This window comes from Helianthus annuus, chromosome 11, assembly GCF_002127325.2.
Source record: "Helianthus annuus cultivar XRQ/B chromosome 11, HanXRQr2.0-SUNRISE, whole genome shotgun sequence".
Classification (NCBI taxonomy): domain Eukaryota; kingdom Viridiplantae; phylum Streptophyta; class Magnoliopsida; order Asterales; family Asteraceae; genus Helianthus; species Helianthus annuus.
Genome location: NC_035443.2, coordinates 26,799,881 through 26,812,750, shown reverse-complemented (window position 1 = coordinate 26,812,750; position 12,870 = coordinate 26,799,881). Strand labels below are relative to the sequence as shown.

At 39.4% G+C, this 12,870-nt stretch overlaps 2 protein-coding genes across 2 annotated transcripts; both read left to right on the top strand.

The window, feature by feature from the left end:
- Window positions 1–372: 372 nt before the first annotated feature.
- On the top strand, window positions 373–3,777 carry LOC110889910 (G-type lectin S-receptor-like serine/threonine-protein kinase At4g27290). Its single transcript, XM_022137485.2, has 7 exons — window positions 373–1,723; window positions 1,817–1,954; window positions 2,195–2,352; window positions 2,515–2,725; window positions 2,804–3,041; window positions 3,114–3,264; window positions 3,395–3,777. The coding sequence occupies exons 1-7, from the start codon at window positions 445–447 to the stop codon at window positions 3,698–3,700; spliced, it is 2,481 nt and encodes an 826-aa protein (XP_021993177.1). The 5' UTR covers window positions 373–444; the 3' UTR covers window positions 3,701–3,777.
- Window positions 3,778–4,524: 747 nt separating this feature from the next.
- Window positions 4,525–12,641, top strand: LOC110889909 (G-type lectin S-receptor-like serine/threonine-protein kinase At4g27290). Its single transcript, XM_022137484.2, has 7 exons — window positions 4,525–6,682; window positions 6,771–6,908; window positions 7,019–7,170; window positions 11,209–11,419; window positions 11,490–11,727; window positions 11,801–11,951; window positions 12,162–12,641. Exons 1-7 carry the CDS (start codon window positions 5,383–5,385, stop codon window positions 12,465–12,467), a joined length of 2,496 nt encoding a protein of 831 aa, XP_021993176.1. The 5' UTR covers window positions 4,525–5,382; the 3' UTR covers window positions 12,468–12,641.
- Window positions 12,642–12,870: the final 229 nt, after the last annotated feature.

Below are 12,870 nucleotides of genomic sequence, written 5' to 3'. Positions count from 1 at the left end.
ACTCGATGATATTAATTTACTATTATGAGTATGAACTGTTGAATAAGAAAGAAAAAAAAATACTTAAATAGTCTAAAATTCTCTACTCGATGATATTAATTTACTATTATGAGTATGAAGTGTTGAATAAGAAACAAAAAAATTACTTAAATAGTCTAAAATTCTCTACTCGATGATATTAATTTACTATTATGAGTATGAAAAGTGTTGAATAAGAAACAAAAAAATTACTTAAATAGTCTAAAATTCTCTACTCGATGATATTAATTTACTATGAGTATGAAAGGTTGAAAAAATGAAAATAAAACAAAAGACCCTTTTAAAAGAAATAAAATGGTACCTTCCAGGAATAAAACGCCTACCAAAATTGACGTTTAGTTTGTTAAATCAACTAAAATGGAGTTTTCTTTTTAGCTTCTGGACTTGGTAATGCAGTGAAGAAGAATGACCAAGATCAGGTTGATCTTTGGCTTCCTTGCACTTTATCTATCAATACCTCTTACCCATGCTGCAGACACCATATCTGCCAACCAAATCGTTAGATATAATGAAACCATTGTTTCCCCCAACGAAACCTTCGAACTTGGTTTCTTCAGCCCCCCTAACTCCACTAACCATTATGTCGGAATTTGGTACAAAAAAATATCCACTGGAACTGTTGTATGGGTAGCCAACAGGAACACACCAGTCAGCAATACCTCTGGCGAGCTAACTCTCACACTCCAGGGAGTTTTAGTTATCCGGGATGCTACCACAAGGAATGTCATATGGTCGTCAGCGAACTCATCAACGACATCAGTGAGGAATCCTATTGGTCAGCTTTTAGATACTGGCAACTTTATAATTTACGAAGGTGACCACACGAATCAAGAAAATCCCATATGGCAAAGTTTTGACTTTCTGACAGACACCGTTCTTCCAGGAATGAAGGCAGGGTGGGATTTGGTTACCCGGATGGAAAGGCGCTACACGTCAAGGAAGTCCAACGATGATCCTGCTTCGGGTGAGTTTTCTGCAGGGGTTGATATCAGAGGTTACCCTCAGCTGATCCAAACAGAAGGCAAGGAAATAATGTTCCGGGAAGGTCCCTGGAATGGACTCAGGTTTAGTGGAGGTCCTAATTTGAGACCAAACCCAATTTACAACTTCACCTTTGTTCTTAATGACAAAGAAATTTACTACCAGTACAATCTGAAAAATAGTTCGATTTTTACGAGGTTGGTGTTACAACCAAATGGTCGTATAGAGCGCTTATTATGGATTGATAGCAAAAAAGAATGGATCCTTTATTTAACCTCAGAAATCGACCACTGTGATCAATACTCGGTGTGTGGGCCATATGCGAGCTGCAACATCAACCAGTCCCCAGTTTGTGAATGTTTGAAGGGATTTGAACCCACATCTCCTGATCAGTGGACAGTTGGAGATTGGTCACAAGGGTGTCGACGTACTGTCCTTTTGGATTGTGAAAATGGGGAGGGGTTCAACAAATACTCAAATCTAAAGTTACCAGACACTCAGGGGTCATGGTATAACCTGAAGATGACCCTTGTAGAGTGTGAGAAGATGTGTAAAAGCAATTGTTCTTGTACTGCTTACACAAATGCAAATATATCAGGCTCTGGAGGTGGTTGCTTGCTTTGGTTCGGTGACTTGATTGATATCAGAACGTTTGCAGATACAGGGGACACTCTTTATATACGAATGCCACCTTCAGAGCTAGGTAGATCAAAACATTAGTTTTTTTTTTTTTTTTTCATTACTGTCTTCTTTATTATATGTCAAAATATCAAATGAACATTATGTTTTCACGCAGATTCGGTAAAAAACAATAAAAGGTCAAGTGCAGGGAGCAGAGTACGAGTTATTGTCCCCGTGGCATTTGTAGCTTTGATCATGCTAGTTTCAATATGCCTATTTTATCGTTATAATAGGAAGAAGCAGCAGCAACAAGGTATGGAGTTTGTTTACCAAATAGTTGTGTATTTATGAATAGGTCGGCTCAAGTTATGTTTTATTTTTGTGACACAACAAAAGAAATATTTATTGACTTGCGTAAATAATAGAAACATGTAATCATATCCGTGTAACAAGTTATTAAATAAAAAATCTGATGTTGGGAAAATACGTATATGTACCAGTTTAACAGTGTTACAAGTTCATTGAACCAAAGCTGTGCTTGTCCACTTCACAGGGACATCCAGTAACAAGTTTAGACATGATCCTGAAAATGGAAGCGGTGATGAAGATCTAGAGCTACCACTATTTAGCTTGTCTACAATACTTAAAGCTACAAACAACTTTTCAGCATACAACAAACTTGGAGAGGGTGGTTTTGGACCTGTTTACAAGGTATATATCACTCCATGACCCTAATTCTATGTAATGCAGGCGGACGGCGGTGTTCATGTGTTACTAAACGATGATTCTTAGCATAAAACATGTAATCTTGAAGATCTAAACAACTTGACTGGTCTGCACGTTACCACATTATCATCGGGATTTATGTTTCAGGGTGTACTCGAAGACGGGAAGGAAATAGCAGTAAAGCGGCTAGCAAAAACATCCACCCAAGGACTTCATGAGTTCAAGAATGAAGTCATCTTGATATCAAAACTACAACATCGAAATCTCGTTAAATTATTGGGCTGCTGCATAGAAGGAGACGAAGTGATGCTGGTTTATGAATACATGCCAAACAAAGGCCTTGATTCCTACATATTTGGTAAATGAAGTAATTAGAAAAAAACATGGAAAGGTATCATATTAACCAGGGTATAACTAAACTTCAAACTATTCGCAGATTTAACTCAAAGGGAACAACTTGATTGGCCTGCACGTTACCACATTATCATCGGAGTTGCTCGCGGACTTCTTTATCTTCATCAGGATTCTCGGCTCAGAATCATACACAGAGATCTAAAAGTTAGCAATATTTTGCTTGACAAAAATATGAACCCCAAGATATCAGATTTTGGCACAGCGAGAACTTTTCGTGGCAACCAAATGGAGGCAAAGACAAGCAAAGTGGTTGGAACATAGTGAGATTTAACAATCCTAAACTCATTTCAATGTATTTATTGAATCTCTTACACTGACTTGATTCCCCATAGTGGCTACATGGCGCCAGAGTATGCAGGAGGTGGCGTCTTTTCAATTAAATCAGATGTATATAGCTTTGGCGTGTTGGTGCTGGAAATTGTGTGTGGGGATAAAAATAGAGGATTCGTCCACAAAGAACATTGCAACAACCTTATTGGACATGTAAGTTTGGACCTTTCTATTTTGAATTTGCAAACCGTATGAAAGGGTAAAATAACTTTGGTTTTTTAGTTTGAATGAAAGAGTATAAAGCTTTTGAAACAATTATGCATGTGTTCTTTGCTTTTGACAGGCATGGGGACTCTATAATGAAGGCAAATCCTTGCAACTAGTTGATAAATCTCTAAGTGAATCAATCAGTGTCTCTCAGGTTCTACGATCAATCCATGTTGCTTTGTTGTGTGTTCAACGTAACCCAGAAGATAGACCGACTATGACGTCTGTGATCGTGATGTTGGGGAGTGATGGTCCATTGCCTTCACCCAATGAACCAGGATTTTATGTTGGAAAAACTACGCAAGATACTACAAGATCTTCAAGCTCATGTGGACCTTATTCTTACAATGAACTTAGCATTACTGTGTTGAATGGCAGATAAAATGGAAGTTGTGTGTCTTAAACACTTCAAATTCATCAAATATTAATCATTGACCAAAATCAACAAAACTTATATCATTGTGCGTGTAAAAAATGTGCACTTGTATTCATATTGCTACTTGCTACGACATGCTTAACCAATAAGTTACCGATCCACCCACGGGCTAATTTACTTGAAGCCTAGGAAGCAGTGGCGGCTATGATGATGTGCGGGGAGGACCTTCACACAAGGCCCGTGATTTCGAGGGGCACACGATTTTTTTAAAAAAAAAAAAATATCCTATATATATGTTATTTTTTTTAAATAGTAAACACATACCAATTCCAATATAGGCCATTTACAAATATTTTTTATGGTTTAAAATTTAGCCCACTTGGCATTAGTTTATTAAGTCCAATATTAATTTAATTTTTTTAAATAATAATAAAATATTGTGGAAGGGCACATTTTTTCGAGCTCGAACAGAATACGTGAATTTTCATAGACGCCTCTGCTAGGAGGGTTCTAGGCACCCCTTAAACTTTTTGCAGGTCCACAGGCACCAATTTATTATTTTACCAGACCCCTACACTTTACATTGTATAGATAATACCTCCTAATCTTTGTTACAAAGACCAGACATGCCAACTAAAGATTTAGTACAATAATTAATTTTGTGGGGTTTCAATTCATGAAAGATATAGACAAACACTTCACTTCTCTGCATTATTACCTACCCAAGCTAACACGTGATGCATTGTTATTACCAATGTACTACCATTGTACCATGCCATGTTGGTTCTGTTAATGATGAAGCAATACTTGAGAAGTTGTTATTAAATTGCTGATATATAATATTCCATCAACCTAAGAAAATTATAACTTTGGAGAGAGTTTTCTATAGATATCATTTCATATCAGTCTCCGCGTCTTACATTTGAGGGGACTCATCAACATGAATACATTTCAAAAGTTCACCAAAAGTGTTCGTGGATAGCACTTCTTAAGAGCATCTCCAAATCTCTTTGGAACTCCCACAAAACGGTCACATCATATCTTCACCTATGTTTCTATATTATTCATTTTCTCTCTAATGTTACTTCTATTTCCACATCACTCTACTTTGTACATTTACTCTTATCAACAAAATATATTTTTGTAATAAATTATTTAAATTCCATTTCTAAATTTCAAAATTAATATATATGTTAAAAAAATTACACAGATAAATATGCACATACACTTAGCAGGGCCCACCTCCCGTCCATCCGCTTCCGTTCAGAAAGCCAGACATCACCCTAAACGAACATCACCGGACAAGCCCTCTAATGTCCGGCTGGTGTTCGCCCTCACCCTAAACAGACGTCACTGGAAAAGCCCTCCCAGGGCTGTCTGGCAGCCTGTAGATGCTCTAATAGCGAGTTTTCTTGCTTCTTTCGTAACTTCAGTGCTACTTTTAAACCAATGTATCAATTATTTAATCAAAAACCTTATTGATAATAAATAAGTTTGTAAGGCTGAAAATAGAACAGTAGTCCCTTTCAAAAGAAATAAATTATGTACGTAAGTGATACTCTACTGCACCAACTTCCAGGAAACAAGACCTCGCGAACGTACATTGACATTTCATTTCTTGAAATCAATCTAGATGTTATAATTCGCAAAAATGTTACACTGTACATGCACGACTTAGTGACACGTTAATGGAGGAAAGAAGAGTGCCCAAGACCAGATTGATCTTTGGCTTCCTTGGTGTACTTTATGCATCAATAACATCTACCCATGCTGCTGCACACACAATATCTGCAAACCAAACCCTTAGATATAATGAAACCATCGTTTCGCCACAAGAAACCTTCGAACTTGGTTTCTTTAGCCCCCCTAACTCCATGAACCATTACATCGGAATTTGGTACAAGAAAATATCAAACAGAACTGTTGTATGGGTAGCCAACCGGGACAGACCGCTCACCAATACCTCCGGTGAGCTAACTCTCACCCTTCAGGGAGTTTTGGTTCTCCGGGATGCCACCATGGGCAAGGTGGTATGGTTGTCAACAAATTCATCATCCAAGATAGTGAGGAATCCGATTGGTCAGCTTCTAGATACAGGCAACTTTATAATCCACGAAGAAGATGAAATCAATCAAGAAAATCCCATATGGCAAAGTTTTGACTTAATGACAGACACTTTACTTCCCGAAATGAAGGTGGGCTGGAATTTGGTTACCCGAACTGAAAGACACTACACGTCATGGAAATCAGTCGAAGATCCTGCTTCTGGTGAGTTTTCTTATTCGATTGATATCAGAGGTTACCCTCAGCTGATCCTAAGGGATGGCGCGAAAATAAGGTTCCGGGCTGGGCCATGGAATGGACTCCGGTTTAGCGGGGCTTTTAATTTGAAACCAAACATAATTTACAACTTCACATTTGTTCTTAACCAGAGAGAAATATACTACCAATATAATCTTATAAATTCTTCCGTATATACAAGGCTTGTGTTAAAACCAAATGGTCGGTTAGAACGCTTGTTATGGGTTGATAGCATAAACGATTGGAACATTATATTGGCCCCTGAAAGTGATATATGTGATCGCTACGAGGTGTGTGGGCCATTCGGGAGCTGCAACATTGACAACACCCCGGTTTGTGAATGTTTGAAGGGGTTTGAACCCAAATCTCCTGATCAGTGGAGGGTTGCAGATTGGTCACAAGGTTGTCGACGTACAATTCCTTTGGATTGTGAACCTGGGGAAGGGTTCAACAAATATTCAAATTTGAAGTTACCAGACACTCGGGGTTCATGGTATAACCAGACGATGTCCCTTGTCGAATGTGAGAAGATTTGTAAGAGCAATTGTTCGTGTACCGCTTATACAAATTCAAATATCTCAGGGACTGGGAGTGGTTGCTTGCTATGGTATGGTGACCTAGTTGATATCAGAACGGTTCCTCAAAATGGAGACACTCTTTATATACGAGTGCCGCATTCAGAGATAGGTAAATATACACAATGGTTTTATTTTCATTACGCACTTGATGATTAACTATGATCTAAATGTCAAATGAACATCATGTTTTGATACAGAGTCGACAGGAAACATTAAACACTCAGGTGTAGGGAGAAGAAGAATACAAGTCATTGTCCCAGTAGCATTCCTAGTTTTGATCACACTTGTTTCAATATGCTTATTTTATCGTTTTAATAAGAAGAAACAGCAACCAGGTACGCGTATAAATAAATTACCATAACCCAACTGGCCTATCTTGTCTTGCCACTTGTATAGTGTCACTAGCTAGTTCTTTTATAAGAAGTTGTGGTTATCCATTTCGCAGGGAGACCTGGAAACGAAAATAATTCTGAAAATCGAAGTAGTGATGAAGATTTCGAGCTACCACTATTTGGTTTGTCTGTAATACTTGAAGCTACAAACAACTTTTCATTGAACAACAAACTTGGAGAAGGTGGTTTTGGACCAGTTTACAAGGTATTCTATGACTACATGACCTTCTATGTGTTGGTATCATCGTCATCGGAAACCCAGGACCAATCGGAACGGATGGTATTGTGACCACATACACAATCGGTTTTGAACAACCCACAACAATCACAAGTGTTCATGATGAATTGAACGAAAACAGATTTGCAAGATAATAACTAACCGAATTGAAAATACTTGAACAAACTAGAACTTGAATAACAACTTGTAAACACACGTTCGGATTACAAACCAACTGACCGGAGAACAAGAATGTTGGCAGCGGCTTTATAGCAGTGAACAGGCACGTTTCAAGAGTCACAACGTTTCAAATTGAAAGGATACGACGTTTGAGAGATAACCGCTCGGGTAGTTATCCTCCAGGACGTGCCGGTTCATGATGCTTGGCCCAACTCCTTGTTCTTAACCGCTAATACCCTACTGGACTTAATCAAATCTGTTCGACCCATTTACATATGGCCTACGGCCCAAATAACAAACATAAACATAATCATTTGTTTGACCCATAATAAAAACTAGACTAAAAACAAATAAACATAACCGGCCGAGAGGCCCATTGGTTGTAACTCGGATGGACTTGGTTAATCATTACGTTCTTCATTCTCCCCCTTAAACAAGAACATCCGAGTCCTTCGATCACGATCACTCCTTGCGGTTGTTGGTGACCTCGATCTTGACCACCACGTCATCGTCGCTTGAATCGTCGAGCCAACCGCAGTTGTTGCTTGAGCTTTCAGCCATGCCAACTTTCTCTCTTGCACGCTCCTTCTTGATGTAGTCGAAATACCATTCGACCAACTCTAGATAATAGATGTAGGCGACCTTCATCTCGTAAGCGTCATCCGCGTCGTAGCCATATTTCACCGATATATCGCCCCACATGTCTTTCTCCATTATCTCTTCGAACCCACCGTTATGCTTCACGATGCAGTGTAGTAGTATGAGACTGAGATCACGTCCATCAATTAACTCAGGTGGCATCGCCTTCTCACAAACAATCCCAAGAAAGTCCGTGATGAACCAAACCAAAATTTCTTCGAACGGTGCGTCGAAGAACCTTGGGTGCTTCTTGATTTCCTCGTGTAGTGTGATAAGATCCCCTGGTTCCACGCAACTTTCCATGATCAAATCTCTTTCAACAACGTCCTCCTCGAGTTGAGAGAGAGTTATTGCGACCACATACATCGGAAACCCAGGACCAATCGGAACGGATGGCATTGTGACCACATACACAATCGGTTTTGAACAACCCACAACAATCACAAGTGTTCATGATGAATTGAACGAAAACAGATTTGCAAGATAATAACTAACCGAATTGAAAATACTTGAACAAACTAGAACTTGAATAACAACTTGTAAACACACGTTCGGATTACAAACCAACTGACCGGAGAACAAGAATGTTGGCAGCGGCTTTATAGCAGTGAACAGGCACGTTTCAAGAGTCACAACGTTTCAAATTGAAAGGATACGACGTTTGAGAGATAACCGCTCGGGTAGTTATCCTCCAGGACGTGCCGGTTCATGATGCTTGGCCCAACTCCTTGTTCTTAACCGCTAATACCCTACTGGACTTAATCAAATCTGTTCGACCCATTTACATATGGCCTACGGCCCAAATAACAAACATAAACATAATCATTTGTTTGACCCATAATAAAAACTAGACTAAAAACAAATAAACATAACCGGCCGAGAGGCCCATTGGTTGTAACTCGGATGGACTTGGTTAATCATTACGTTCTTCATTCTCCCCCTTAAACAAGAACATCCGAGTCCTTCGATCACGATCACTCCTTGCGGTTGTTGGTGACCTCGATCTTGACCACCATGTCATCGTCGCTTGAATCGTCGAGCCAACCGCAGTTGTTGCTTGAGCTTTCAGCCATGCCAACTTTCTCTCTTGCACGCTCCTTCTTGATGTAGTCGAAATACCATTCGACCAACTCTAGATAATAGATGTAGGCGACCTTCATCTCGTAAGCGTCATCCGCGTCGTAGCCATATTTCACCGATATATCGCCCCACATGTCTTTCTCCATTATCTCTTCGAACCCACCGTTATGCTTCACGATGCGGTGTAGTAGTATGAGACTGAGATCACGTCCATCAATTAACTCAAGTGGCATCGCCTTCTCACAAACAATCCCTAGAAAGTCCGTGATGAACCAAACCAAAATTTCTTCGAACGGTGCGTCGAAGAACCTTGGGTGCTTCTTGATTTCCTCGTGTAGTGTGATAAGATCCCCTGGTTCCACGCAACTTTCCATGATCAAATCTCTTTCAACAACGTCCTCCTCGAGTTGAGAGAGAGTTATTGCCCGTTCCCGAAGCATTTGCCTTGATTGGCGCGGATTATCCTTCTCGCCTTCAATGTAGATTAGCAACGCCTTTTTCGCTTTCTTGGAGTATACAACCTTTTCTTTCCTAGCGATTGAGCGTTCACCGTACACTTTCCTTTTATTTTTCGACTTCTCGAATTCCCGTTCATAATAATCCCCCAGACACTCTTGGAATTCCTCTTTCTCTTTCTTGTAGCCATTATCAACCCCAAGATTATCGTAGAAAGCATTAAGATAATCTTGTTCCAAATCGGTTTCCGACTTGTCTTCGTATATGTCGAACCCCTTTGATCGACAACCAAACATTTTCTTCAAAACACACTTCTCACCCATAGTGACCGTCTCAATCCCTTGAAACAAGAGTTGTTCTAGACTTAGAACATTCTTGTCAAGTTTTGGTGCATAACTTACGCACGGGATTGTCTTATCCTTGCCGTCCACCGGCACTCTCACTTCTCCTATTCCATGTACGAACGAAAAATCCTTCCTATTTTCATTCGTTACAACCCCGAAGTGTCTCTTGAAACACTTAAACAAATTACGGTTTCCCGTCATATGCGTTTTAAACGTGGGATCCACAACCCAGATTGAATCCCATTTACCCCCGCAAGTATCCTTCACAATATAATCACACTCTATTGGCAATGGTGATAATATAATATACTTACTAGGGCAAATTGACGCGATGTGGCCGAACTTCTTGCACTTGAAACACCGAACCCCCGGTTTTCTCGGCCTACCCACTGGTGCATTAGGTTTCTTCCCGGACTTCTTCACGAAACCCTTTTGAAACACTTTCTTTGGAAACTTTTTCATTGGTGATACCCCGGTCCGCATGGTTGGCTTCCCCTGCGCGTACTCATCCGCTTCCGCCGCCCGGCCGCACTCTCCACTACGAACAAAAACATCATCACCATAATCGGTAACCACCGATTTCCCTTTGTTTCCACGAACCTGGTTTTCTTCTTGATCACAATCCCTTCCGCTTCCTATTAAACCTTTGGCTCTGATACCAATGTTGGTATCATCGTCATCGGAAACCCAGGACCAATCGGAACGGATGGTATTGTGACCACATACACAATCGGTTTTGAACAACCCACAACAATCACAAGTGTTCATGATGAATTGAACGAAAACAGATTTGCAAGATAATAACTAACCGAATTGAAAATACTTGAACAAACTAGAACTTGAATAACAACTTGTAAACACACGTTCGGATTACAAACCAACTGACCGGAGAACAAGAATGTTGGCAGCGGCTTTATAGCAGTGAACAGGCACGTTTCAAGAGTCACAACGTTTCAAATTGAAAGGATACGACGTTTGAGAGATAACCGCTCGGGTAGTTATCCTCCAGGACGTGCCGGTTCATGATGCTTGGCCCAACTCCTTGTTCTTAACCGCTAATACCCTACTGGACTTAATCAAATCTGTTCGACCCATTTACATATGGCCTACGGCCCAAATAACAAACATAAACATAATCATTTGTTTGACCCATAATAAAAACTAGACTAAAAACAAATAAACATAACCGGCCGAGAGGCCCATTGGTTGTAACTCGGATGGACTTGGTTAATCATTACGTTCTTCACTATGTAGTACATATGGTGTTCATGATCATCTGTAGTAACAAGATGATTCATACCATAACTTGTAAATGTTTATGCTCTAGGGTGTACTCGAAGATGAGAAGGAAATAGCAGTGAAGAGGCTAGCAAAAACATCCACTCAAGGACTTCATGAGTTCAAGAATGAAGTCATCTCAATATCTAGACTACAGCATCGCAATCTTGTCAAGCTATTTGGCTGTTGCATAGAGGGAACTGAAAAAATGTTGATTTACGAATACATGCCAAATAAAGGCCTTGATTCCTTCTTATTTGGTAAATGAATTAATAACTTGGAACAATATCAAATCAACAAGGACGTAAACTGAATTCAAACTATTCGCAGATAAAACTCAAAGCCAACTCCTTGATTGGCCAGCACGTTACCACATTATCAATGGAATTGCTCGTGGACTTGTTTATCTTCACCAGGATTCTCGGCTCAGAATCATACACAGAGATCTCAAAGTCAGTAATATTTTACTAGACAAGGATATGAACCCGAAGATATCAGATTTTGGCATGGCTAGAACTTTTGCAGGAAATCAGATAGAGGCAAATACAAACAGAGTAGTTGGAACATAGTGAGATTCCACTATCTTAAATTTATTCACATCTATATAGTGAATCGCTAACACTAACTTTGATTCGTCGCAGTGGCTACATGGCACCAGAGTATGCAGGAGATGGTATCTTTTCGATAAAATCAGACGTATATAGCTTCGGCGTAATAATGCTGGAAATTGTGTGTGGGGAAAAGAATCGTGGGTTTGTCCACAAAGAACATTGCAACAACCTTATTGGATATGTAAGTTTAGGCTTGGTAATTTTGAGAGTGCAAATTTCATATAAAGGTAAAAAGCTTTGGTTCCAAGATTACCCAAAATGAGAGCTTTTTGATAGCTTGAGCTAAATATAAAGCTAGTTACCTAAACACAAATGGGAACAAAGTCGGTTACCTTTTTCAGCGAAATATGCCCTTTTGAGCTAAGGAAACAGTCTTCTTTGTTCTTAACAGGCATGGGAACTCCATAATGAAGATAAATCCTTGCAATTAGTTGCCAAGTGCCTAGGTGAATCAATCAACGTGTCTCAGGTTCTACGATCAATCCACATTGGTTTGCTGTGTGTTCAACGTCACCCTGAAGATAGGCCGACTATGACTTCTGTAATCCTGATGTTAGGGAGTGAGGGTCCGTTGCCTTCACCCAAAGAACCAGGTTTTTACATTGGAAAAACAAAGCATGATACTACTCAATCATCAAGTTCATATGGAACAAGTTCTAACAATGAACTAAGCATTTCAATGTTGAATGGTAGATAAAATAAAAGCTGCATGTGTTAGAAGAAACAACTTCCAGCCAGAAAATATAACAGATAAGCTTGTTAAGGAATTCAGATTGGCCAAGTACTATGTATTAACTAAAATCAACATAGCTTATATGTGAACTTTTATATATCTCGCTACTTTATATGAAATGAACACATTTAAACTTAAGACCCTGCTGTGCTTTTACGCCTTATCTTGCCTATGTTTTCTCAAATTATCAAGGAAAAAACTTAGTATGATGTCTTGCCTCATTTACTCTCAGTCATAATATTTGAGTTCCAGTTTAATCAATGTTTGAGGCTTGATTCCAAACACTACTAGAAAAGTGCCTACTTTGTGACAACCAAATTTGTAGCAAATTTGTAGAAAATTGGCTTTACCTACAGATTTGCTACAA